This window comes from Selaginella moellendorffii, unplaced genomic scaffold (genome assembly GCF_000143415.4).
Source record: "Selaginella moellendorffii unplaced genomic scaffold, v1.0 SELMOscaffold_42, whole genome shotgun sequence".
NCBI classification, from domain to species: domain Eukaryota; kingdom Viridiplantae; phylum Streptophyta; class Lycopodiopsida; order Selaginellales; family Selaginellaceae; genus Selaginella; species Selaginella moellendorffii.
This window is the reverse complement of record NW_003314303.1, coordinates 565,789-592,218: the sequence shown is the minus strand read 5'-3', so window position 1 is coordinate 592,218 and position 26,430 is coordinate 565,789. Positions and strand designations below refer to the sequence as shown.

Below are 26,430 nucleotides of genomic sequence, written 5' to 3'. Positions count from 1 at the left end.
CAAAAACATTTGAAACCAATCATTAGCAAACCAAGTTACTTTCCACATCTGCTACCAAGAAATATGTTGAATAATAAAGCACTAAAGCAAAGTGCTAAGGCAAGGAAGTGTCTCCTAAACCCTATGACCTGATGAATCCCCATGTCATGGGGTCAAACTTGATGATATGTGGCATCTATGTATAACACATTGTTCATATTATGGGGATATCATTGACCCATCAGCCAGCATCCATGAGGCATCCAAATGACATTTAATGCGGAACCAATAGAAAATTGCCACATGGACATTGTATTGTGAGTGAAATATACCACAATAACACACACCCTTTTACAAATTGCACACCATACATGGCACCATTTTGGACTGATTTCATCAACAAGAAGGCTTTCTCTCCAAAGTGCCAAATCCTTCATATAATCTATCCTACAGCTTTTGGTGATTCATGTGTGAAGACAACCAAGAATGATAAGTTTATTGAGAACTACGAGGTTCTAGAGGGAGCACTAGTGAAGCTGGGCAATGTGGACAAAGGCCCGTTCTTTTGCAGCTGTTGTTCTTTTGCACCTGGTTGGATTTGGATTTTTCAATAGAGTTTGAAGTTCCATTTTCTTTTCTCGTTTCTGAGCTTTTGGATTCAAACAAGCAATTCCCTTGTCTTGAACTTGGGTGAGCTAAGTTGCATGGGGGCTTGGTGTGGGAGCTAGGAGAGGTTAGCCATCTCTTGAAGCAAACATCTTAGATTTGGTGCACTTTTTATTTAGTGTTTTTCTGTGATTTGAAACTTGGCAAATGGTCATTGCCCAACCTGTGATCTCTCTAGAGATGTTCTAAAGAGCACAAAATGGCAGACCTCCAAATGAACACACAAATGAGAGCAATAGGACAAGTATTGCAATCGCTTCCAATGTTCATGGTTTGTGGAACATACTCTGGTTTGCCAGAAAAAAAGAGACTAATAGTAGAAACATTGTTGTTTCGCAGATAAAGCACTCAGGTGAAGCGAGACATTGGGTGACAGTTGATTGGGATATCAATCTTTTGGGTCAGATCATCATCAGATAAAATTCACAGACGTAAGAATGCTCCAGCAGAAAGGTCAAACGTTGTGGCACATACACCATAAGTCGTTTCATAAATATAACGTCATGCTTTTCCAAAAAAAATTAAAAACAGTATTATTTCCATTGCTGGAAGTTTAATTCTTATTTGGAAAATACCAAATGCCTTCTCGTCTGCCTTCTTGGCAATTGGTCGGGGAGCCGCGTGGGAGGCACTCCATGTTATAAAAGGCGACCCTTCCTTCAATTAAACCTCAGTCCATTCGCATTTCTAACTTTTCTTCTCAATTTTCCATCCAGTCATGGCTTCTCACGGTCAAGATGTAACACTGCTCACAGTTTGGGCCAGCCCCTTTTCCATGCGAGCCAAGTTTGCACTGTTGCTCAAGGGCATCGAGCACGAAGATCTCCCCCAGGATTTGGATAACAAGAGTAAGCTCCTGCTCGAGTCCAATCCAGTTCACAAGAAGACCCCGGTTCTCATCCACAAGGGCAAGCCCGTCTCCGAATCGGCGATCATCGTCCACTACATCGACGAGGTCTGGCCCGAAACAAGCCCACTCTTGCCTCAGGACGCATTCCTCCGCGCAAAGCACCGCTTCTGGACCGATTTCATTGACAAGAAGGTATGGGTTTTTCTTCGATAAATCTGCTGCTATTTCTTACTTCATCGATCACACAGATTCTCGACTCCTTGGGACGATTCGTGCGCAGCAGCGACGGTGGCGCTGCCGTGAACGAGGAGTTCATCCAAAACTGTTTGCTTCTCGAGGGAGCTCTGGCGGAGCTGGGCGATGAGGAAGAGGGCCCCTTCTTTGGCGGCGGGAGCATGTCGTTCTTGGATGTGATGCTGGCTCCCTATGCGGTGTTGATCCCAGGGGTTGAGCAAGTGATGGGCTTGAAGCCCGCGAGCCGGGAGCAATGCCCGCGTCTCCACAAACTCTTCGGGGCCGTGGCCGAGCATCCCTCGGCCAAAGTGGCGCTGCCGCCGATCGACAAGCTCAAGGAGTATATCCAGGCTCGCTATGGGAGCAAGTGAGCGATGAAAAGCTCTCTTGTTATTGACCGTTCCAAGTTGTCTATGATAATCTTACATTAGCGTTGCTTGCTTTGCCTTCCTCGAGAAACGGTCATATCGCTAGCTCGAGATAACAAAAAGATTTGAAGCTAGCTTTTCTGCTTCCCACACGGCTCTTCCTGTGTCACCCAGTGCGCATAACTTGACCATCATCCACGAAAGGAGCTCATCGAGATATAGAATGTCATATAATCTAAATGTTTTCCTTCCAAAGATCATCGCCAACAAAATCTAGTGGACAAGTACTAAACAACTTTGGTAAGAAAGTCATTTTCGTACAAGAATATCCGAAATCTATGTCCTTAATCGATTGCAAGAATAGAGATTCTCCGGGCCAGACCTAGTCGATGACGATGATTTTTGCCCTTGTGGATAAGAACCGAGATTGGAGTCGAGGAGGATCTTGCCCAGATCCTGCGACCTTTGAGCAACAGTGCAAGGAAAAAGAGGCTGGCCCATGATCATGGATGCAATTTTGATGAATTAAGTTTGATGATTTCCGAGAAACTAAAGTTAATGAGAATGAACGAAACCTGGCAAGATCACGCATGAACTCCTCACTCTTATAAGGCAAACTGGGCCTCGCTTCCTGATAAGAGAAAGTTCTCTCTACTAACAGGTAACTTCAAAGATTTTTAAGAGATCTTACTTGACTTCGAGAAAGCTTTAGATGCCATTCCATGCAGTAGTGACAGCCTCCTTGTAACGAGGAACAATACCACCCTTGTAGCTCTCCACACAAGGCGATTCTCCGTCCTTTTCTTTCTGGGGAGTCAAGGTTTCATCTTCCTGCACCTTTCAAACACGTCACAGCAGGAAAGGGAAAGAAATGACTCACATTCTCAATGAATTGCGTGTTGGAGAGAAGCCTGAAAGAATTAAACGCATTCCTTAGATCCTACTCAACGGAGGCGTGTCAATAAATCTGCCATCCCAGATTCTCAGCTCTGCCCTTGACACTCGGGGCAAACCTCTCCAGCAAGAGAAAGAGAATTATAGTGATTTCATGAACTGTACGCAAACTAGGTGTTAGTGTCCAAAGATCCATCCGAGCCTAACAGGAGTTCATGTTTGATGGAGATAGACGAGGATGACGAAGAGGATACGTGCTAAAAGGAGTTTCTTATTTTTTCTGCTAGAAACAATCACACTACCCACTCATTGGATCGATCACGTTCTAAGAGATCTTCTTTTCCGGATCCATGGAAGGCCTGAAGCTATTCAGCTCCCGCATCAGCCACTATTCTCATCGGGTCGAGATCGCACTGCTTCCTCCGGCTACTAGCCCACCGGCGCCAGCCTGAGGCATGGGATTACTAGAGGTTCTGTTCTTTGAAGATATTTTGACTCTCGAGTACTCTCTTCCATCGAGTCATCATCACCCTCAAATTCCAATGCCGCATCCAGCAGATGCACAATCAAGCCCTGGTCTTGTTCTACCTCTGGATTTCTAATTTCTTTGACTGGACTTTTTTTACGTTTGCGTTCTCTTCAAGAGGAGCCTTGGACGCACTCCATCCATGTTATCCCTTCATTCAGTCAAACCTCACTCCAGTTGCATTTCCAATTTTTCTTCTGAGTCTTCCAGTTATGGCTTCTGTAACACTGCTCACAGTTTGGGCCAGCCCCTTTTCCATGCGAGCCAAGCTTGCACTGTTGCTCAAGGGCATCGAGCACGAAGATCTCCCCCAGGATTTGGGTAACAAGAGTAAGCTCCTGCTCGAGTCCAATCCAGTTCACAAGAAGATCCCGGTTCTCATCCACAAGGGCAAGCCCGTCCCCGAATCGGTGATCATCGTCCAGTACATCGACGAGGTCTGGCCCGAAACAAGCCCACTCTTGCCTCAGGACGCATTCCTCCGCGCAAAGCACCGCTTCTGGACCGATTTCATTGACAAGAAGGTATGGGGTTTCTTCGATAAATCTGCTGCTATTTCTTCCTTTATTGATCACACAGATTTTCGACTCCTTGGCACGATTCATGCGCAGCAGCGACGGTGGCGCTGCCGTGAACGAGGAGTTCATCCAAAACTGTATGCTTCTCGAGGGAGCTCTGGCGGAGCTGGGCAGTGAGGAAGATGGCCCCTTCTTTGGCGGCGCGAGCATGTCGTTCTTGGATGTGATGCTGGCTCCCTATTCGGTGTTGATCCCAGGGGTTGAGCAAGTGATGGGCTTGAAGCCCGCGAGCCCGGAGCAATGCCCACGTCTCCACAAACTCTTCGGGGCCGTGGCCGAGCATCCCTCGGCCAAAGCGGCACTGCCGCAGATCGAGAAGCTCAAAGAGTTTATCCAGGCTCGCTTTGCGAGAAAGTGAGCGATCAAATCGATAGCGAGTTTAAGGTTTTCAATGTATTAGTTCGTTCACTAAAAGGCCACCTCTAGGGCTATCTCTTTCGTTCTGTCGAAAATGAAGCGCGAGCATGGAGATTGGGATTTTCAGACACTAGATCTTATGCCAGAGCCCAAGAAGGTGAAAACGAAGGGTGAGTTTACTACATGTATTCTACCGCCACCTCTGGATCCAAACAAGCCAACGTTGGTTTTGGACATGGACAACACCCTCATCCATGCCCGAGAGGGGAAAGCAACGCTCAGGCTCTTCAGCGGGAAAGTTGTGCCACTGGAGCGCTACATGGTGGCTAAGCGGCCCGGCGTGGACGAGTTCCTGCGAGACATGGCGAAGCTCTACGAGATAGTTGTGTTTACCGCAGCGATGCAATACTATGCAGACAAGATTCTGGACAAGCTCGACCCAGAGGGATTGATCACTCACCGCCTGTACCGGGATTCGTGTGTTTCTTGCGACGGAGGGGAAACAATGATCAAAGACTTGTCGCGCTTGGGTCGCGACTTGAAGCGTGTGGTGATCGTGGACGACAATCCCCACTCCTTTTCCTTGCAGCCCAGGAATGGAATCCCCATCCCGGCTTTCAAGAACAGGAAGGGGCGGAAGTATTCACATCTCAAGGATATTGGGTTTTTCCTGGAGACATTTGCTAAGGCGGAGGATTTGACACGGGCCCTTGACATCGCCAAAACAAAGAGATACAGGAAGATCTGTAAAATCTTTTGAGATCATAAAATTTTGGCACTCCTCTATAATTCTTTCTGGAATATAAAATCAAGTTTCTCACAGCTATGCTATGTCGTTCTACCATTTTTTTTCTATGAAAGCAATTGATTAGAAACTCTTAAATACAATTCTATTCTTCTTAAATTACAGTCTCTAAAATGCATCATAAGGAATTCCAACAGACGTCAACCTGTTCTCCAACCCAGAAATTCAGTGAAAACCATAAACTATCTCCTATCTAAGCTCGATAAAAATTTGTATCCCGGATTTCTTCTATACTGGTAACAAAGAAGCACGCAAAAACTCAACATCCTTAGCCTTGGCAGCATCGCTGACTCCCAGATGGCCCCCTGCCATTCCAACCAAGAAAAATCGGCTAGCTTGGCCATACATGCGCGTCCAGTCCGGCTTACCAGCAAAGTGGACGCCCTGAGCATGAACCTTTTGCAGGAGGGACATGATCACATCATACTCAGCTCCCGCATCGAAGGTGCCACCATCGTCGTTTAACGATTTGAAGCGCTTGCCATACAAAGGAACCATTTTCGAGAAGCTGCCACAGTATGTGAGGACAACGAAGCAAATGGCGGCGCCACGCACGAAACCATACTCGAACATCTCAGCAATGGCATCGCCCTGCAAATCCCGAAGCCGCATGTAAACATCCACCTCACGAAGGAACCTCCTAAGGTAAAAGTCTGTATCCAAACACTCGCTTTGCGTCAAGTCCCTGAACTTGACAAGCACAAGCCTCCCATGGTACTCGGCAGACACCAGGATCCGCCCCTTTTCTGCGTTGTGTGAGAAGATACCAGGCTCGCTCAGGGCTTGTAGATCGTCCCACCACGAAAGCTTCTCCACAAGCTCGTCCATGTTTGCAACACCCTGCTCCTTGGCCAGCTTTCGAAGCCTCGCAAGAATCGGCACACGATCAAACGCTCGAGGCCCCGTCCTTGTGAAAGGAACCTGGAGATCGGGAGGAACTGGCACTGCTCTAGCTTCGCAGAAGTTCTGTGCCTGCCATGCCACAAATCCGCAAGCTTTGAGCGTGTCGCCGCTGTTGTAGAGCAGCGGAGGTGAGATCCACAAGCACCCATCCAACCCCGGCAGCCTCTTGCAAGCAAAAGTTTTGAAGTAGGAGGACAGAATCCCGAAGTACGAGCCGGTGAGCAACATGTACGAGTAGAGCCTCGCAGCTTGAATCTCCAGGCTGCTGTTCTTCTCATCGAGATTCATCGCCATGACACCAACGAGACACATCTTCCTGCAATCCGGCAGAGAGGGAATCCCAGGATCTGCTCTGACCATCGCATCGGGGTAGCAGCACAAGGCCGCTAGTGAAGTGGTCTGGATTTGCCCGGACCTATGCCCGCAATTCAGTGCGATCCACCGAAAATGTCCCAGCGGACAAGCATCTGGAGCTGGCAAATCGTCCGGCTGCTGCTGGATCCACTCGTCCATCTCTCCATGAAACGACCACCAGCAGCGCATCTCAAAGTCGAGCGGGCAGAGCTCGGCGAGCGGCGGTGGCGAAACGTTGGAGTACGTGCGGATCACTAGCTCAGGGAGCTCGGGCAGCGGGGTCTGGACGAACTCCTTCCAGCTCGCGTCCTCGACGTCGACGATCCACTCCTCAAACACGTCCGCGGATGCCCGCCATGCTTTCTCTGGGTCGGCCTGGACGGGATTGATACGAGTCGGCTCCACGCGAACCATCTCCTCTTGCCAGTGCTGCGGGAGGACGACTCTCGGAGACGCCCTGCTCGCTGTTGCGACTTCCATCTTGCGCACGATCGACCTGAGGAAAGGACTGCCTGAAACCCCACTTCTTACCCTCTGGAGAGCGGCAGGAGTTGCTTCCACGCGAGCGACTTCATCCATAGCCCTAGCATTCACGAACTTTAAGAATATTGAAAACGAATCTTTTTAGGGTTACTAACGGCGTTATTGTAAGTCAAGCCCTACTCATTTACAGCAGTAGACAGAGCAACTGATTTTAACTTTGGTCACATAAATTCATGATTGGAGAATTTTCCTAGTTACTTGGTTGGATAGTTAGTTTTCCAACATTGCAGTTTCTTTGCTGTGATTCCCTAGCAGCATCGCTTTGATAGGAGGGTGCACCTCTCCTTAGACAAAGTTGTGGCACCAATAAAACTTTGTGCCTTGGTCTAGCATCCTTGCATGTTTTGCTTTGGACCACCATCACAAGTTCTCTTAACATTCCATTTTCTCCAAGTCTTGTTTTAGTTTCTTGAGGAAGCTTGCTCCTAGGATATTCCTAATGAAATAGTACCAACTCCAATTGGTTTCGGTCTTAGTTTCAATCTTGAACTCGATTTTGGATTTGATTTGGGACTTCATTTTGGATTCTATTTTAGACCCAATTTCAAACTCCATCTTAGACTAGGTTTTGGACTCCATCTCGAATCAGATCTCAAGGTCCATCTTGGACCCCATTTCAGTCTTCATCTCAGATTTGGTCTCAAACTCCATATTGGGTCTAATTTTGACACTTTTATGTGTCATAACATTTGCCACATATCAATCATTTTTTTGTCTTTTTTCACTTATTAATTGTTTCATACTTGTTTCTCAAGCACTTTTTTAGGATTTCCACTCTTACTCTTGACTTTCTAAATCAGAGATTTTTATCCAAATATATTATCCTTGTTAGACTTCTATTTTAGCCACTGCCACCCAAATCACTTTTGGCTCCACTTTGGGATTTAAGGATTTATGTTTTACACCTTGCTCCTAGTTGTAAACTTCATTCTCTTTGACTTTCTAGACGATCTTTCAAATATTAATGGGAAAGTCAAGGATTGGAATTTTCTCATCAATGACCATGTGCATGATGTGTTCCTCTTCTCAGAAGCACTTATGCTCAAAGTTAGCCATATTATCTTCATCCTATTAAATGATATATATGCTTCTAATGTGAGTAATAGAAGTTTATTTTAAGTTATTCTCTTCTAAGTGTATCATGGATCCTATTATGGTCAATATTAGAGGTGTTCAAGGCAAGCCTGAAAAGGTGAGTATATATTTCATAATAGAGTTTAAACAAAATTTGCATCACTAATAGAGTTTAATATTTGTATCTAGGAAACATGTTATGGATTTGCTTATCTACAAAGCTAGGTATAATGTCAATGGAACTATTGTACCTAGGAAAAATGTATGTTATACACTCATTATCACAAAACTCATTTCATGTGTTTCTACAAAAGGCATAATAGTTCCACATCATAATTTGAAAAATAAGAAAGTTTAAAAATTAGATAAAAATATAAAAGACCTACTCACTAGATGGTATTGGGATTGATTGTACAACATGTAACAGTTCCATGATAAAAGCAGTATGTGACTTTAGTAGGTTGATGTTTGCTATTGAAGAACATCATTTCTTCAAATGCCAGCTCAGAGGATTTTGTGAGTTGCCTCTAACCTCAAGGAAGTAAATTATGCTTATTAAGATTTCAATATATATTTAATTCTATTTTATAAATCATTATAGTGCACTTGAATTTGGAGCTGAACTCCAAAGCCTTTGCACTATGAAATAAGAGTCTGGTAAACTCTCAATCCTATAAGCACCAGCTCCTTGTATCTAGCACTTACATGCAAAATAGTGTCAGACGGTGTCTAGCATGATTTCGGCATACTGGTGGCTTAATGTGAAGAAAAAGGTACCCCACCGATTATGCAGTGTGGAGCTTGGGCTTAGACCTAAGTTGAATGTAGAATAAAAAGCGACATAACCCAACAAAAGCCAAATTAATGTCTTAGTCAGACATATATTCCAACCACTATCTCTATTATACATTTGAAACCCCCCATTATCCCCCCCCCCCCCCTGAAGAACACATGATTTGGGCTTTCTTCCACTTTTGTTTTTCTCTTTTTCACTTCTTCTTTCACATTAAAGTTTAATTTAACTTCTTCACACTTCCCATTAAGTTTTCCCCTCTATTTTCACACTTCACACTTACCTCTTTTCTTTCTTTTTCCACTTTCTTTTCCAGAGTTTCTAGTAGTTAACATAGTTACCAACACTTGGTATTAGCAATAGAGTACACTTTATACTCTTTAGAGGGTTTTTGTGTGTTTAGATCTAGTGCAATCCACCAGCCACACTCAACCTCTTAAAGAGTGTATAAGAGAGAGGGAGAGTATTTTAATTTCTGGAATATTTCCCATCCTCTTTATATAAAACTTTTGCCCCATAAGGGTAAAAAAGGGGCATTTGTGGAGAGCATTAAAGCATTTTTTCATGTTTGAGTGAGTGTTGGGGGGAGCACCCCTTATTCCCCCAAGAGAGGCTACCCATGTGTGGTGTGTGCTTAAGTCATTAACCATCTAGAATAAGTCAATGAAGTTGTCTTTGCATTCATGTAGAAAGTCCATCATCTTGTCAATCTACACCCTTTCCATCTAATCTAACACAAATCATTATCCATTAGTGTTAGTTCCTCTAGTGTAAGTGCATCCACCCTCATAGCCATCCTCATATCATATATCTCATCTATAAGTGAGAGCTTGTTCAAAAGAATGGCATAACATTATTGTGTTTCTATTGCCACTTCTGTATGGTCAAACAGCTCACACCTAAAGGTGTCCCAAACACATCATTCTAGATCTCATTGTATAGAGATCACTTGTGCATTATTGTAATATTTCCTGCAATCAAACATTTTGTATGAGATAACAAGTATGAAATAACCATGCAAAGATGTAAACCATGAATGGGAATGGAGGTGATGACAAACAAGCAAAGTAGAATCTATCTTTATCACTCTAGATCCAACAAACATAAAATATGAAAAAACCTACTCAAGAGAATGGGATTCAATGGGATCTTGATAGATGTATAGGTCAAGAGATTTTTGTAGGAAATTCCTAACATGGAAACATAGTATCATTTTTTAATTGACAGTCATAAATTGATTTCTGGCATCTTTAATATTTAAAACACTATAAAAAAAAGAAAAAATAATAGAATAAGGAATTAATAATATTAATACCAAAAAATCCAAACAATTATCACTAAACTACTATAATTACCTTTTGTTTATAAACATATATAAAGTTCACTATTAGCATGAAATTGTGCTAGATTCAATTTTCTTGAGAAAACCTAATTATCAGTAATTATTTTAGCTGCTTGAGAATATTCTCAATATATAATTTTTTAATGGTTGAAATTAAATTTTATAACGTAATCAATGGCTAACAAAGGTTTATAATGATGCATGGGGTGTTCTTCGTCTTGTGCTGGGGGTGTTGGTACACGAGAGTGAACTGGTCATGAACAAGTTCTTCCTGACGGTCACATACTCCCAATAAGCTCCAGCCTTCATACCTCCTGCTCAGGTACTTGGTCCCTTTGGTTTTATGCCTCCAGATGGGCACTAACAAACCCAAAAAAACATGTCTAGTCAAGAGCGTGCACAGCGTAGGATGAGTCGGGTAGGGATGCATCCAGAACATGATCAATACCACCTTCCCAAGAGCTTGGAGAAATCATCAAATGTGGCTGGGTGATTTGATGATTTCTGGATCATCAGTGGCAGAAATGATCTGATGATTTCTCAGATCAAGAAGTGCACCAGCAGACTAAGAAGAGATTACTTCTCATCATGATGGTCACTGTTGGGGGTAATTTTTGAGAAGCAAAATGGAAAAGAACTCACATGGAGCTGAACCAAAAAAGTGAAAAGGGATTACTAGGCTAATGTTTAATTGGGTCAGTAAACACACCTTTAAGACATCATCTTTTAAATTCTCAGAGTTGGGAAAGCTGGCAATCCAGAAATGCTTGCTCGGCCTCTCCATATCATCACACATCACCGTGGTATCTCTTCAATCATCATTTTCAATTCTTTCTTCTTTTCATGGGGGTCTTATAATTTGCTACCAGCAATGTGATTTACGTTAGCTACAACTCAACAAAGAAATGCTCATTTCACCATAACACATAGTTCAAGGATTATCATGATGAAGTCTTTACACAATATGTTCATGTATTTTCTTAAAACTTTTTGCATAGCATACAATACATTGAACTGCATTTCGTTGCTAGATGTAAATGAATTGAAAACATTCTTTTTTTTTCTAATAAAAAATGATTTAAAATTAAAATTTTGTCATAATTAACAGCAAAAATAAACTTAAACACCCAGCATTAAGCTTTGAAATTTTTGTTTTAGATTAGAGCGTGAATTTCGTGCAACGGTGTAAAGGTCTTTGACATTCAGAGCTGGGGTGTGTGTAAAGGGATAGATCATTTTAAGCTGTTGTGTCGAAGAAAGGAAGAGAGCTATGGCGCTACTCCACTGGATTAAGGCGTCTCTCCCGGGGCTTCCCATTGACAACAAAGATGATGCAAACTACGACGACTTTGCTGCCACCAGGCAGCCTTTGGAATCCATCCGCACTTTGTACAAGGTGTCTCGTCCAAGGACATTGTGATTGACGAGATTTCAGGCCTCTCGGCACGGATTTTCCTCCCGGAATGCGAGCACGGTTCGAAGCTGCCAGAGTTCGTCTACTTGCACGGTGGTGGATTCCTGGTTTTCACCCCAAAGTTCCAATTTTTCCACTATTTCTGCGAATCCATGGCTAGAAATCTCAAAGCCCTGGTGGTCTCTGTGGATTACAGGCTCGCTCCCGAGCAGCGGGTGCCGGCAGCGTACCAAGACGCCGCTAGAACTCTGCAATGGCTCCAAGAACCACACTTTTCGGGCGAGGATTGGATTCGTTCCCATGGCGATTTATCCCGTGTTTTCATCTCGGGCGATAGCTCCAGGGGGTAACATCGCCCAACATTCGGCAAGGGATTGTTTTTTCTCCAGGAGCTCAAGAAGGTCGGAAACGAAAAATCCCACGATCAAAGTCGTGGGGTCGTCCTCGTCCAGCCTTTCTACGGCGGCATGGATCGCAAGGACTCGGAGGTGGAGTTTGCCAATGGCGAGATCCTCACCATGGAGAGCTCGGATCTCTTCTGGAAGCTTGCACTCCCAATTGGGGCCGATCGCGATCATCCCTATTGCAACCAGCCCAAGTTCCTGGAGGAAAATCGAGTTCCGCGAGAGATGGCTCCAATTTTCATGGCGATTGGGCGCAAAGATTGTTTGTACGCGAGGCAAGTAGAGGTCGCACGACGTCTACAGGGGGCAAACAAGCACGTCCAGCTCGTGGAATACGATGATGCCGCCCATGCGTTCTACTTGGGGCCTCCATCTTCGGCGTTGGATCGGTTCTTCGTTGACTTATTTGGGTTTATGACAATGTGTTGCAAGTGAATTGTAACAGACTTTTATATGAAACTTTCTCAAAATTCAAATTCCTAAGATGTTTTGATGCACGATGTCCTTCAAATCGTATTATTATATGTATTGGGAGGGGGTTGTGTGGAGGACATGTCTAATGCTTCCACTGTGAGACATGTATAAACAATTAATAAATGAATGAATGAAACCTTGCAGTACCTCAAAAGTGAACTTTTTTTGCATGTATGAGTTTTAATTTCCAATTAGCATTGTATCAGCTAAAAAAATCATTCATGTGGCACAAAATTAAGATGTGTATTATTACTTTATTTTACTATTAAATTTGTTGGTGGTTGAAAGAATGATACTTCCAATTTAAAGAACTTTCTCCATATTAGTTGACATGGTTCTTTTCCATGATGTTTGATGTGGTTTGCAAAAGTTCTGTAGCGCATGTGGTTTTGACCCTTTATCCTATGGTGATTTACCATAGGATAACACCACGAAGTGGAACCTAAACCCTCTTTGTGCCACGTGACAGATGCCACGTGTCACATGCCACGTGTCCATGCCACGTATCCATAGGAACCCGAGGTTCAGGGCCTTGGGCCACTGAACGCACGAACGGTGCCAAACTCCCAAGCATGGAGCCAAGGAGTGATGGAACCGAACCACAGAGCAACTCCCGAGCATACAGCCCAAGGAGCGAAGGGATAGAGGCCCGGAGCGACTTGGAACAGTCCTGAAGCAACTAGCATCCCAATGCCAGGACCAGCACGCAAAACGGAGCCAAACGGAGTCTGGCGCTATTTCGGCATACCGGTGGCTTAACGTGAGGATATGGGTACTCCACCAGCTAGCATGGAATGGAACTTGGGCTTAGACCCAAGCCGGACGCAGAACAAGGATAGGCACGCAAGCGGGAGCTAGACTATGCCTCAGGTTGGTTGGCCATGCCCGACCTACCCACTATCCCTACTATACATTTGGAACCCCCCATAGCCCCCCCCCCCTTGAGGAACACACGCTTTGGGCTTTCACCCCAAGCCTCCCTTAGTATCAGGAGTTAGTCTCTGGGACAAACTCGAAACTTACTAAATATGGAATGTCCTTAAATTGTGAATTTGGACATGGGACGAATACCATTGTGTTCAGGCCGATCTCTACATTCCGTAGATATGCCAAATGAGCAAATTTGGACACTTTCCATAAATAGCATTTGGGACCGAAATGAGACTAACACAAAGGGCATGATAGCGAGGGTGTTTGGCAGACACGGTAAGCTATCATCCAGCGATATTGAGGGACCAATCTCAATATGCGAGGGTTCTTGTCAAGCCAGTGCAAGACAAAGCAAAAGAGAACTAAAAGCCAGGCCGAGTATGCTCAGCTAGAAACACATAGGAGTTCCTACCTTATGTCCATCTGGCTAAGTACAGGTGCTAAGCCCAGTAAACTAACACTTGAACAAGAGGGGCTAATAAAGGGAACCAACAATACCGACCTCCTGCCATCGTGGCAGTAAGGTAAGAGTGTCCGTAAGGACTAGCCGACAGGTAACTTTCGATACCTGAAGTCACATTCGCGACAAGTTCTTTTCAAAGGTTTTGGACTTCCATCTTGTGGGATTTATAAGAACAATGCATGACAATATCCTTGATTTATTTGTTACTTTTTAGTTAATAGGATTCAACATGTATCAGCTAGAAACTAAATTAATCATGAAATAAGATACATGATTTTCTACCAATATTAGTCTTGGGTTGATATCCTTTGATTTCTCACTAGCTTTCTCTTGTCTCACATTCTAGTTTGTGTTCTTGCCTTGAAGTTTTGGTATAGTTGCTACAACTTGTTAATAGAGATGTGCTCCCAGTTAGTATCACTTTATATACAGGTGAAACACTAAATAAAAAAAATTAAAATCCTGAAAAAATATTATCACTCTTTTCAAAAATGGTAGAAAACCAAGAAAGAGGTGTCATACTAAGAAGATATCTAACCAATTCCACACAAGAAGTTGAAGTGGAATATTGATTAAATTACATGACAATCCAAAGCATAACTAATTTATTGAATTTGGATTGCATGCTAATGCTTTATTTCGTTAAAGTGGGACTTATTCAGTAAAGTGGGACATTAATTAGCATGTGTCCACATGCCATTTCCTAGTACTTAATTAATATTTATTAATATTTCTATCAGTTTTTTAATTTATTTTTTATATTTCACAATATTATAACACAAAATCATATGAAAAGTTTTTAATTTATAAATTATAAAGTTAAAACTTCAATTTTTTATTGTTGTTATAAAAATGGCATGTGGCCACACACCATAAGTGGGATAATGAAAAGTCCCACTTTAACGAAATAAAGCATGCTATCAAACTTTGTTGGCATACCAATATTTAGCTCAAAATTAAGAAGCCATTGTTGATGTTAAAAATGTTATTAAAACTATAAGCTAAGAGTTGTGTTAGATTGCTCTAATGCTTTGTATGACTTTTATATAAAATATTATGATTTGATTGGAGTTCAAAAATAAGATTTGCAGTTGAAAAATAAAAATTCAATACTCAAAGAAACACCTAGGTAAGAAGCTTTTAGACTAGAAATTAGTATAGTTATAAGAGATTTCTCCCTAAAGGAGGATCTTGTTTATAAAAATGATTAATAAAGAAACTATGTTTTATATGTTTTTTGTGATCAACCACTTGAGCAAATTAATTTAGCAAATGAGAATAATTTTTATACTGTCACAATTGCTCAAGGATTGCAAAGTGAATTTCAAAGCTCTATTTCGTTAAAGTGGGAATTGTCATTATCCCACTTGTAAAATAAGGTTTCCAAACCTTTATATAGTATATAAATATAACAAAATTCAACTGCATTGAGGCACATGCCATTTTATTTTAAACAAGGAAATGTCTACTCAATCACTTCTCCTCCCCCTGCCACTGCTTCACCTCTTTCTTCTCCTTGTTATCGTCGTCCAATTTCTTTCCATCCTTTTAATATTGGCTCAGTTGCTCCGAGTCTAGGTGGAGCCCAAGTCCCCATTCAATCTTTACTTTCCCCTTATTAATAAAACAACTTCGTAGACTTCCAATAACATGCTGTAACACTTCTAGTATAATGCAAATCCTCTCAAAGAATTGTCTTTTAATATTAATACAATGGCATGGAACCCCATGCCATAATAAGTTACATTTTTAAATAAATACATGCCATCTCAAACTGTTATTTTTTGCCTCCAACGCCTATACAATAATCTTGGAATTTCATCACTCTCCACACTATTAGGATTTAAACCCAATAGTAATGCCATCTCTTCTCTAATACGTCCACGCTCATGTTCAGTGGTCAAAGAACCCATCCGGTTGAGCAGATTATGGAGATGCGGATAGTGCTTGGCTAGACAATATACATGCCATAAATGATGACTGGTGTCTGTCCGATCAAATGGCTTCTGATATACCGTTCCATCTGCCATTTGGTTGATTTCTGCAGCCACCTCCTGGACTAGCCGGTTCTCTATCACCATTGCTCCAAGCCGTTTTGCAAGGTCTCCCAGAACATACGGTTTCTTCTCCCTAGTTTCCATACTGCAAGAGATGGGGTGCACTGCATATGTGTGCGTGTTCGCTGCAGTTTTAATCGGCGAGTCATCGATGATGAGGATTTCACTTGAGCTAGCAGTCCGGTTCATCACTACAGCCTCTGGCTTGACGAAGATGGGCTTGCTACCCCTCACATGGACCATAGTCAAGCAATCCTCCTGCGTTAGGAGAAAGTCAAATGGTAATATTACTCGCGTCTGATCGTGCATCATCTGTAGCAACGTTAATGCATTGTGGCGCATCATGGATGTCCAAACTCCCAATTGCAAATTGAACCCGGCCCTCTGTTTTAAGTGTCGCATGGTCATTATTAGATCCCGTAGTTTCTCCCATGTGATTAATGTGAATCTGTCTCTTTTGACCAACTTGCGACTGCAGGCTTTGGAGGGTGCAATGACATTCGAGGACGAGCCACGCTCATGGGAGAAAAGGACACCGTTCAGATCAAAAATGATACAGTACCTTCGCCGTGACTCTGAAATAAAATGCGTCAGCATAAAAAATGGTACAAGTCAATTTTACCATCTACAATATTAGCGAATGGTGCTCCCGATGGTCGTTGAGAGGGTTTTGGTCGAGGAAACGTGAAGGGCGGAAATACTCTCCTCTGCAATGTGGGGTCAATCGCATCCGATGGCGTGTGGGCACATGCCATTTCAGCTGTAGACTCTGGTACAACTGGCTCAACAGTGGCATGGGGTGGTTCCGATGGCGTGTGATCACACGCCATTTCAGCTGGTGCCTCCGTTGGCAAAGTGGACATGATCGAACAGGCAGCAGGGGCAGTGTAGGGAGGTTCCAACGGCGTGTAGTCAGACGATTGGGCACACGTTGAGTCCGTTGGAAATGAGGATACGACCGGCTCGGGGGCTGGGGCGGCCTCATGCGGGTCCAATGGCGCCTGGTCACCGTCAGTTGGATACGTGGACAAGATTGACTCAGTGGTATGGGTAGCATCAAGTGGAGCATGGTCAGCTTGCTTGGCGTTGATATGGATAGTAGCCTCCACCAGCTCTGATGACTCTTGTAGGCAAGTAGAGTCCACTGGCGGATCCATATGCATGTCCAAATATCTCCCTTCGATTGAGATGGTATCCTCCCGTGCTACTAAAAACAAACTCATTAGCACATTGAATCGACTATACTGTATTTACCATCAACTGCTATTGAGGAACTAGGACCGATATCACTTGGGCGCACTGCTGATTCTGAAGGATTGGACATACGTTTCGACCCTTGCTTGGCACTATCCTTCCTCGACACTAAAGGCTAGAGTTTGTAAATTCAACTGAATAATCTCTACTTACCATTTGCTCTGCGACCTACATGGACAATGTTAGAAATGGTAAAAGGTTAGGAATGGATGTACTATTATTTACCTGATGGTTTGTCTTGTATGACCTTCCTCTGCTGCTCTTTGGCCACCTCAGGCTGGCCATCGTCGTCATCATCATCGTCGTCGTTATTGTGATCGTCACCTTTGTGAGGACCATCCAAGTCCTCTTCGTCCTCCTCTTCTTCGTCCTCCTCTTCTTTGTCCTCCTCTTCGTCCTTCTGCTCTTCCTGCTCATTATCTTTCTCTGGCTCCTCATCCCCCTCCTGCATTTCTTCCATAGGCTGCTCAGGCTGGATGGCTTGTTCTTCCAGGACCATCTTGGGAAAATCATCTGGCTAAGTCTCCATCTCAAAATACAAGACATCCATAGCATGTTTTAGTGCGTGACCTAGGACTGTATCCTCACCCGACTGTCTTAACATGGTTCCTGCACGTTCTTGCACCCTTCGAAGACGACAAGATGAGAAAAATGTGGCCCTGACTTGAAAAGCATCCCTCATCCATTGTACCTCTCCATTGAGATTGGGGAAGGGGAGTCCGCCATAGGAATCTGAGTCAGGAGGTGGTGACTGCCTGCTTTCACTCAGCCCTTGATCTGCAATGAATGGCGTGAGCACACACGCCATAATCGCGAGGCATTACCTATCATCTTTTCGTTGCCCTTCTTCCTTTTCGAATCAAACGCCTCTGATCTCGACGACTGTCCAACGTGCTTTCGCTTTTTATGACCACTGTCAGTTTGAGCTTGGCTGGTGCTTGCCTGTTTTGCCTTTGAAGAAGTGTCTCCTGCAAGGAATGGCATGAGACCACACGCCATTGCAAATATAATTTGTACCTCCTTTTTTCCTATTGCTTGTCTGTTTGTCCTTCTTCGATGCGCCACCAGTGCGCTTTTCAGTCCTCGTGTCTGAATATTCACAACGATCTATAATCAAAATGGCGTGAGGCCTCACGTGACCTTACCTTGTGCAGGTTGTGAGCTCGGCCCAACATGGGTATCTTCAACAGTAGCTGTTAACGCCGTTTCAACATCTGGGGGTGGCCACGCTCCTGCATACAGAGCTTGTGAGATAACATTTAAACTTAAAGTGTGTACTCACCAGGTTTGCAGAGAAGATACTGTTTTTCTTTGGCAACTGTAATTATATGCTCCATTGAAGTCACCTCTTCAATGGAGTTTGTCACTGCAACACACGGGACACCCTTGAGTAGTGCGGCTCGAAAGAATAGTCCGCCGCAGTTGTACTCGACAACGCATTTGCCCTTGGAGTCGGAAGCAGGTGACCCACCCGCTATTGCGTTGAAGACCCAGCTGAGCATTTCCCATGCTGCACCTGGAGCTTTCTTTGGATTCGAAAGCTCCATAGCCGTCTTCAGTTCCTCAGGCACGGGTAAATTGACCTCCCTCAGATCAATTCGATTGGCCTTGTCGAACGAAGCTGGGAAGTCACTCCAGTCCCACTCTGCTGCAGGACCAATAACAAGAGCGAGTGTGAAGATGCGGACATTCGTCGGTATCTTCTTCTTAGCCATTATCCCATGGATCTCCCGCATCTCCTTGCCTTTCAACCGAGCTTTCACCTCGTTGAAGGCCTTCTAGAACTTGTGATAGGATTCGGAGTCGTAGATCATATAGTGGACTGAAGATTCCACCTCCGCAAGTCCCACCATTAAGTCAATGATGGAGCTGACTTCGTCTGCATGAGTGATCTCCTCGTTTGTGAAGTCCATCACACAAAAGATGTTCTTGACCTGCTCATCTCCGTAGGAAACGATGCTCCTCCACCTTTGATCCTCATCCAAATTCAAGTATACCCGGTAAGGTTCTCGATAGGCCTCTGCTGCGGGGTCGAGCTGTTTCTGAAGCCGGCGGTCGACATCAATCTTAATGAAATTTGGATACTGATCCAACTTCTCAGCTTTACTTTTCGTGGCATCCCGCAGCAGATCGATGAACTTGGGGGCCCCCTTCACGTACTCGTCGATGTCTTCATTTGACAGATCCAGCGCTTCCATCATCTCTTGCGTGGTGTCGATGCTCACCCTCTCCACGGCCACTTGCTCGAAGATCCAATCCTTCAATAGCGCACGAGCTCTCAGAGTCGTGCACAAGTCCTCGTATGTCACAATATGGCTAGGAGTCATTTTGGTCTTGTTGAAGACTACCTCACCACGTAGAAGAGCATTAGCCACTGTCAGAAGGTCGTCGTCGTCTAGAGACCGCGAGAAACGCAAGGCGTTGAGCTTCAAATCATTGGGCTTCCGGCCGTCCTCCACACCCATTGAGTTTGGCAACTCCCCGTCATGGTACCTCCTCAGCACATCTACCCATTTGTCAAAAACAACTTTTGTCGCGAGTAGAATGTTATGGATGCTGAGTGTGTCATTGACCCCCAGTGTTTTCGAGAGAAAACTCGAGAATACCTGCAATGGAAATGGCGTGAGGCCACATGCTATGCCACATGCAACGAGGCTTACCTGCCAGGTGCTAGTTGCTAGTGCACGTCCTTGTCCTGGTTTTTGTGGCTTCTTCAGTTGAACCCAGAGCTTCCGTGTTCGTGCCAATGTCTCGTGCAGACCCGATTTGTAGCACATTTCTTGCTTGACATTCTGCGCGTGGGAGATGTATATGATAGATCGGAGGGGCGAGTTGCCTTTTATCAGGCGGACAACTCTTGTCTTGAAGACTTTCTTCACCTCCTCGCCCACCATAATATCCACAACTATCTCTTGCATCGCCAAGCTAGAATGCTGCCCGGAGACGGCATAGAACCGGATGTTCTGATCGTCCAACACCTTCCTATTGATCAAGTCTGGAAACCTCGTCTCGCCCTTCATTGTTCGGTAGTAGGGGATCACGTCTGCGATGTCGGGTGTTACTGGACTTGCCAGCATCTTCTGCTTCAGTTTCTCCACCCACTCATTAGATACTAGCCTGTGGTTGTATTTGCTTTGGATGTCGATACGGCTCACGTTGATTGTATATACTTTGTTGGAATAGTAACAAGTACTATTATCTGCGACGATTTTTGCTGCCTCTTCTTGCTCTTTCTGCTCTTTGCGGCTCTTCTCTTTTGGTGGGTGTAGTGTTCGAACCCGAGGCAATGGCATCACCGAGTAGCTTCTTTTTTGGAGGAGAGTCGGACATCGGCTTGAGCTTGACCACCCTTTTCTACTTTGGGGTAGTTTCCAGATCAACCCCCTTCCCCTTCACTTTGCGAACTGGAGGCACTCTCAACAGCTCAATGTTGGAATATAATTTTTGAACATCGCCGTAGGTAAGGTCCGTGGATTCCATGTGATCTTCATAGACCCGCAGCGTCTTTGAAATTGTGGGCCTCCTGGACAACCTCTCCCTAGCTCGCTCTAGGAATTCCTCATAGCCGCTACCCCCCTCCGGGAAGCTGCTAGGATGTGCAAAGTGGATCTTGAAGGCAGATGCTGTCTCTACCACAAGTGCCAGTCCATATTCTTGCATGGAACTGCATGGAGTGTCTGTCACTTGGATGAGGATCCCCATGCATTCTTTTCTCCCACCATCTGTGTTGTACAGCCTCAAATCCTCGCCTTCCATCCCGAAAGTCCACCTGGTGAGCTCCTCCCCCTTCTCTGCATCCACATTGACAGTGGCTGGAAGAAGAACGCAATTCCTCGCCTGTTCAGAAATGCACAACAATTAGAGCTGACAGATGAAAAGCTAGCAGCTGGAAATAACGTGAGGCCACACGCCATTCACCACTGCATCAGATGTCTTGAGGCTGCATCCTAAGATGGCGTGAGGCTACACACCATCTGTAACTGGACTGCACTCGAGAGCCCAATCGGTGCATGCCAATGTTGCTACTGAATGGCATGTGGCCTCATGCCATTTTCTACTTGGCCTAAAAAACTTACCATTTGAAGCCGAATGGAGGCGTGACAACCGGACTCGCTGGCGAATGTGCATTGTGTGTGCAGCGGATCGTAGCAGCAAGGCTACTCTACCACTTACAGTTGGAGAGTGGTGTTGAAATCTCCCAGGACGCCAAGTGGGCTGCGTGTGGGTGGCGGAGTGGGCGGCGGAGTTGGCGGCAAAGTTACAAACTGGGTGTGTCTTGAAGTGGACGCCGATGCACACGAGCGCGATGCGAGCGCGAGTGTGATGCAAGCGCAAGTGGACGCCGATGCACACGAGAAACCTGTAGAGAAGTGGGAGCGCGATGCGAGCGCGAGTGTGCGAGCGCGAGTACGAAGCAAAATGCAAAGCCTAACCTCACACGCGCGAAATGTCACGACGGTTGGTAATCCCGCCACGTCATCATTCCTCGGACTTGGGCGCTACCATTAATTTCTGGATCGCCGTGCGCATGCGTGAAATCCAAAAGAAATCCGCAACGTCATCATTCCTCGGACTGCATGCACGCGAAATCCAAAAGAAAGATCATGATTGGGATATCATTTAATACCCTCGCTATATTTATACCATGCATGATTGGATATTCAAAAGCATCTTGTATTTCCAAAAATGCCAGATGTTCAGCTAAATAAATTGTCAGAGGATTTGATGTGACGTTCAAGCGTGTGGGCTCATGCAATTTTGATCCCAAAAAATGCACCAAAAAATGCTCGGCGTCATCTGGCGTTATCTCTTGAATGGCGTGGGGCCGCATGCCATTTTCAGGAGCACATAGGAGTATATTCCTAGAATATTCTAACACGCGTGAGATTGTTTTGAGTTTCCTGGAGATCCAACCGTTAGATCGCAACTAGATTTTACAGAATGGTATACAATGTCCTTCTTGATGACCCTGCAAAGAAGTATCTCGATCGGACACCACATGAGACCACACGAGCCTTACAATGTTTCAGGGGCATTTGCCATAGATCTGACCGTTATTTTCCTCCAAGATTCTACAGTTTGGTGTGCATTGACCTTTCCATTGACACTGCAAAGGGACATCACAATCAGATGTGGGATCACAAGAAACCAACTTCACTAACTCTGGTTTCACCAAGATCTACGTAAGGAGTTATAAAATGAAAGGACCCTCTCTATTGAAATGTGTTTATGGTCCTAGGGGCATTGTGACATATCAAAGGATTTTGCATCAAGTTCTGTATTTGCATGTTTATCAAGCTACTGAATTGCTAAACCCTAAACCCTAACCCTAAACATGTGGCAAATGCTGCGTGAAGAAAGATGCCCTTTCTGGGCAAATGCTATAAGAGGCAGATGCCGAGCAGATGTATCTCAGGCTAGCGAAGGGGACAAACGAAAGCTAGCTATAAACATGACGGGATGCAAATATAATTGAAAACATTGAAAATGCAAAAAGAAAGGTTTATAATATTTTTGAATTTTAAGCAACCAAAGGAATGTAAGTAGGGCATGTGTTTGTAAGTTTAAAAATGCCTCAACCACTTAAATTCCTAAGTAAATAAAGCTGTTTCTATTTTTGGTACAGGTAAACTTTATAGCGTGTGGGCTCATGCAATTTTGAACCCAAAAATGCACCAAAAAATGCTCGACTAGCATTATTCTTTGAATGGCGTGTGGCCTTATATTGCCATAAATGGACGTACACACACAGCATAATTATTCCTTTACACGGCGAATAATCTTGGCGCGGATCGCTGACATGGCATGGCAAAGTTCGAATCACTGACATGGCACAGCTGGATCGAGGTAAGGACATGATGTGACAAAGTTCAACCTCCGACAGCAAAGTCTAGAAGCTACTCAGTTTGAAATTTGTCAGAGGAATCATAAGATCTGGTTTGTCAGAGGATTTGATGTGACGTTCAAGCGTGTGTTATTTTTGAATTCTCGAACTCATTCCTAGGTCTATCATTTTTGTGCGCCGTGTTCTTGGTTCCGCTGAGCGCAGTGAGCGCTGCTTGTGTAAGCGGCGTTGTGAGCTGTGGTTTATGCGTCTACAAGCGGTTGCGGCATTGCAAGCGCCATTGCGAGCGGCACTGTCTTTGGTGTGGCTACCGCTTCCTCTTGATATTCGGCACTTGTGCTTCCTGGTATGTTCACCATGGAATGGTTTAGGACCACATTTAGAAATGGCATGAGGGCACATGCCATCTTGGGCCCTTGCAATTTCATGGCTAGCGTATTGTGGAAGATAGAGGTAGAGTGATGAGGTACAAGATGAGAGAATGGGACACAGTGTGGCTGCCAGTGGATGGCATTGAACTCTTCAAGAGAGATCCCATAACTGGGGAACCTATGATTCCTCAGGGTTCCCCACGGCCGATGCACCCGGATGGACTCAAAGACCAGGAAAGTATAGTGGTCGGGATTAGACAGCATATTGCCTTCTGGAAGAGGGGGTTGGTGTTTGGTGGAGAATCCTATTTTAAGAGGTGCAAGCCTTTGCTCGAATACTGGGAGAAGATTATATCTGCTATCCAAAATGGGCCGGTTGTATATGAAGAATTGGAAGAGTCCTTTTGGCCAGAACCCAGAGCACCAGATAGTAGCGGAACAATGTCCTCTGGAAATGCAGTGACAGATAACGATGTTGAGGATCACTATTGTGGGCCGAGGAACAAGAAGCTGGATTCAGCATTCAATCCAGTACAGGTCTGCAAAGGAATGGTCGTGCTTGTCAGACCCAGTAATAAAAAACAAATGATATGGGTGGGGCGCTACATCATTGATGCGGAGGAGGACGCGGAAACTAACTCCTTCAATGTAACTGTGGAGTGGTTCAAGCCAAGTTCCGGATATACGAAGGATTGCCTAGAAAAGAGATGGGTGCTGAATCCAAGGGATCCCAGCATGAGCATATTGGTGGATAATGTTGTGCATGGTTGGATGCGGAAGCAGAGTGCCACCATCACCTTGCCAGACCATGCAAGAGATGTAGCAAGAGCATTCATAACCCGGGTTCAAGGTGAGATTCATTAATATTCCTTTACTAAGTTTCTAATGTATTTTATTTCAAGGTGAACAATCCGAATCTGAATCAGAGGAGGCGTGATGGCATGTGGCCCTTTGCACTAGTATATCTTAATACCGGTCTGAGAAATAGAATGGCATGTGCCCTCAGGCCTTTTACTAAATCACCTTTGAAAGAAATGCAAGCCTCTATGTCGTAAAAAAAAGGTACTAGAGAAATTCCTTAATAATATGAATGTTATTTAGTTTCATGAAAATACACTAAGGGTCAAATGAGTTAAATGACTTCTCCAGACTAGCAATGCCTCTTGCTACACCTTCACAATTAGATTCGTTAGAAAAAGATAACATTGAATAATATCTAAATGTTCTCACCATTAAGTTATATGTCTGGCTAATAGGAATGACGTTCATCTTGGAAAGCTCACCACACGCTCAATGAACAAACAAATAGTGTGTGCGCGCATGCCATCGCTCTTCTTTAGCTTCAGATTCGGCTTGTTCACCTTGACAATGAGATTTATTATACAACCAGATGGACTCAGTCTGGACACAAAGTCACCGCGCTAGTCACCATGCCCCAGATATGTCTAGCCCCTAGACAAAAAACATATAATTTCACGTCATTTTCAAATACTTGAAAATTTGTACCTAGTCCCATTTTACTGAATAAATCCCACTTTAACGAAATAGAGCTTTTCACAATCAAACCATAAATCTACTAAAAGATTACAAAAACATTTTTGCCTAGTCTTACATAGATTTAAAAGCATCCCACTAGAACTTTATACACACCATAGTGAGATATTCTTGGGAAATATGCCTAAAAGGCAGATGCCCTATAAAATGAATCTTAATTACCAAGGTAAATTTAGGAAAGAAATCAAATAAACTTTTCTAAGCAGGATTCATCTATTCAATCTAAAATGCTCAATGGTTTTCACCACATGTAATTGTGCCTAAAAAAAATGGCAAATTATGAGTTTGTGTGAATTACAAAAAGTTAAATGATGCAAGAAAAAAGGATATGTTTCTGATTCCTTTTACAAACGAAATTTTAAATTCAATAGCAAGTCATGAGATGAGCCATTTTATATTGATCTTCAGGTGCTACTTCCATCTGATTATAGCCAGAGAATCCATCTAAATTTATAAGCTTATAGGGAGTTTATACTTATTGCAAAATGCCTTTTGGCTTATGTAATACTCCTTTTACGTTTTAAAAAGTTGTTATAGATACTTTCAAAGAATCTTTTATTGATTTCATGAGAGTTTTCATAGATGATTTTAGTGTTTTCAGCTCTAAAAGGGAACATTTAATTTTTTTGCAAAAATGTTTCCAAAAATATAGAGAATATAGCATTTCTCTTAATCTAGAGAATGTTCTGTCTTTGTAAAACCTCCTATACTTATTTGCAATCTCTATGCCTACCACTTGATTGAAAGATATGCAAATTTATTTCTCTACAAACACCATTCCTCCCCACTATAACTTGGTAGAGAAAAAAATGTTAAGGACACGACTTTACTCTATTATAGTGGAAGTGATGATGTCGCGAATGTGACTTCGGGTATCGAAAGATACTTGTCAGCTAGCCCTTACAGACACTCTTTCCTTATTGCCATGACGGCAGGAGGTCGGTACTGTTAATTCTCTTTATTAGCCCCTTTTGTCCAAGTGTTAGTAAACTAGACTTAGCATCTATACTTGGCCGGATGAGCATAAGGATGGAATTCTTAAGTGTCTATTTAGCCAAGCATATTTGGCCCGGCTTGTTAGTTTTCTTTTGCTCTGTTTTGTATTGGCTTGGCAACAACCCTCGCGTATTGAGTCCAGTCCCTCAATATCACTATATGATAGCTTACTATGTTTGTTAAATACCCTCGCTATCATGCTCTTTGTGTTCGTCTCATTTTAGTCCCAAATGCTATTTATAGAAAGTGTCTAGATTCGCTCATTTGGCATATCTACGAAATATAAAGATTGTTCTAAACACAATAGTGTAATCTAGGGACATTCTATATTTAATAAGTTTCGAGCTTGTCCCAGAGACTAACTCCTGGTACTAAGGGAGGTTTGGGGGTGAAAGCCCAAAG

At 43.8% G+C, this 26,430-nt stretch overlaps 3 protein-coding genes across 5 annotated transcripts in view; all 3 read left to right on the top strand.

Moving 5' to 3' along the window:
- The first annotated feature begins 1,331 nt into the window (after positions 1 to 1,331).
- On the top strand, positions 1,332 to 4,538 carry LOC9635874 (glutathione S-transferase U19). 3 transcript variants are annotated; one of them, XM_024684814.1, is made up of 3 exons: positions 1,332 to 1,400; positions 3,755 to 4,041; positions 4,097 to 4,538. In XM_024684814.1, the coding sequence occupies exons 1-3, from the start codon at positions 1,364 to 1,366 to the stop codon at positions 4,451 to 4,453; spliced, it is 681 nt and encodes a 226-aa protein (XP_024540582.1). In that variant the 5' UTR covers positions 1,332 to 1,363; the 3' UTR covers positions 4,454 to 4,538. The 3 variants fall into 3 exon arrangements, with proteins under 3 accessions (XP_024540582.1, XP_024540584.1, XP_002979787.1); XM_024684816.1 differs by lacking the exons at positions 3,755 to 4,041; positions 4,097 to 4,538 and adding an exon at positions 1,744 to 2,247 and having other exon boundaries at positions 1,332 to 1,687; XM_002979741.2 differs by lacking the exon at positions 1,332 to 1,400 and having other exon boundaries at positions 3,629 to 4,041.
- Positions 4,539 to 4,546: 8 nt separating this feature from the next.
- Positions 4,547 to 5,212, top strand: LOC9635499 (probable C-terminal domain small phosphatase). Its single transcript, XM_002979740.2, has one exon. It carries the CDS (start codon positions 4,547 to 4,549, stop codon positions 5,210 to 5,212), a length of 666 nt encoding a protein of 221 aa, XP_002979786.2.
- A 6,386-nt stretch (positions 5,213 to 11,598) lies between these two features.
- LOC9635872 (carboxylesterase 1) overlaps positions 11,599 to 26,430 on the top strand; it is a gene marked incomplete at its 5' end in the record, with an annotated part of 27,013 nt that continues 12,181 nt past the window's right edge. The window contains 2 exons of the mRNA XM_024684680.1: positions 11,599 to 12,026; positions 12,111 to 12,494. Coding sequence (XP_024540448.1) covers positions 11,599 to 12,026; positions 12,111 to 12,494 — 812 coding nt within the window. The remainder of the gene's footprint in view (positions 12,027 to 12,110; positions 12,495 to 26,430) is intronic.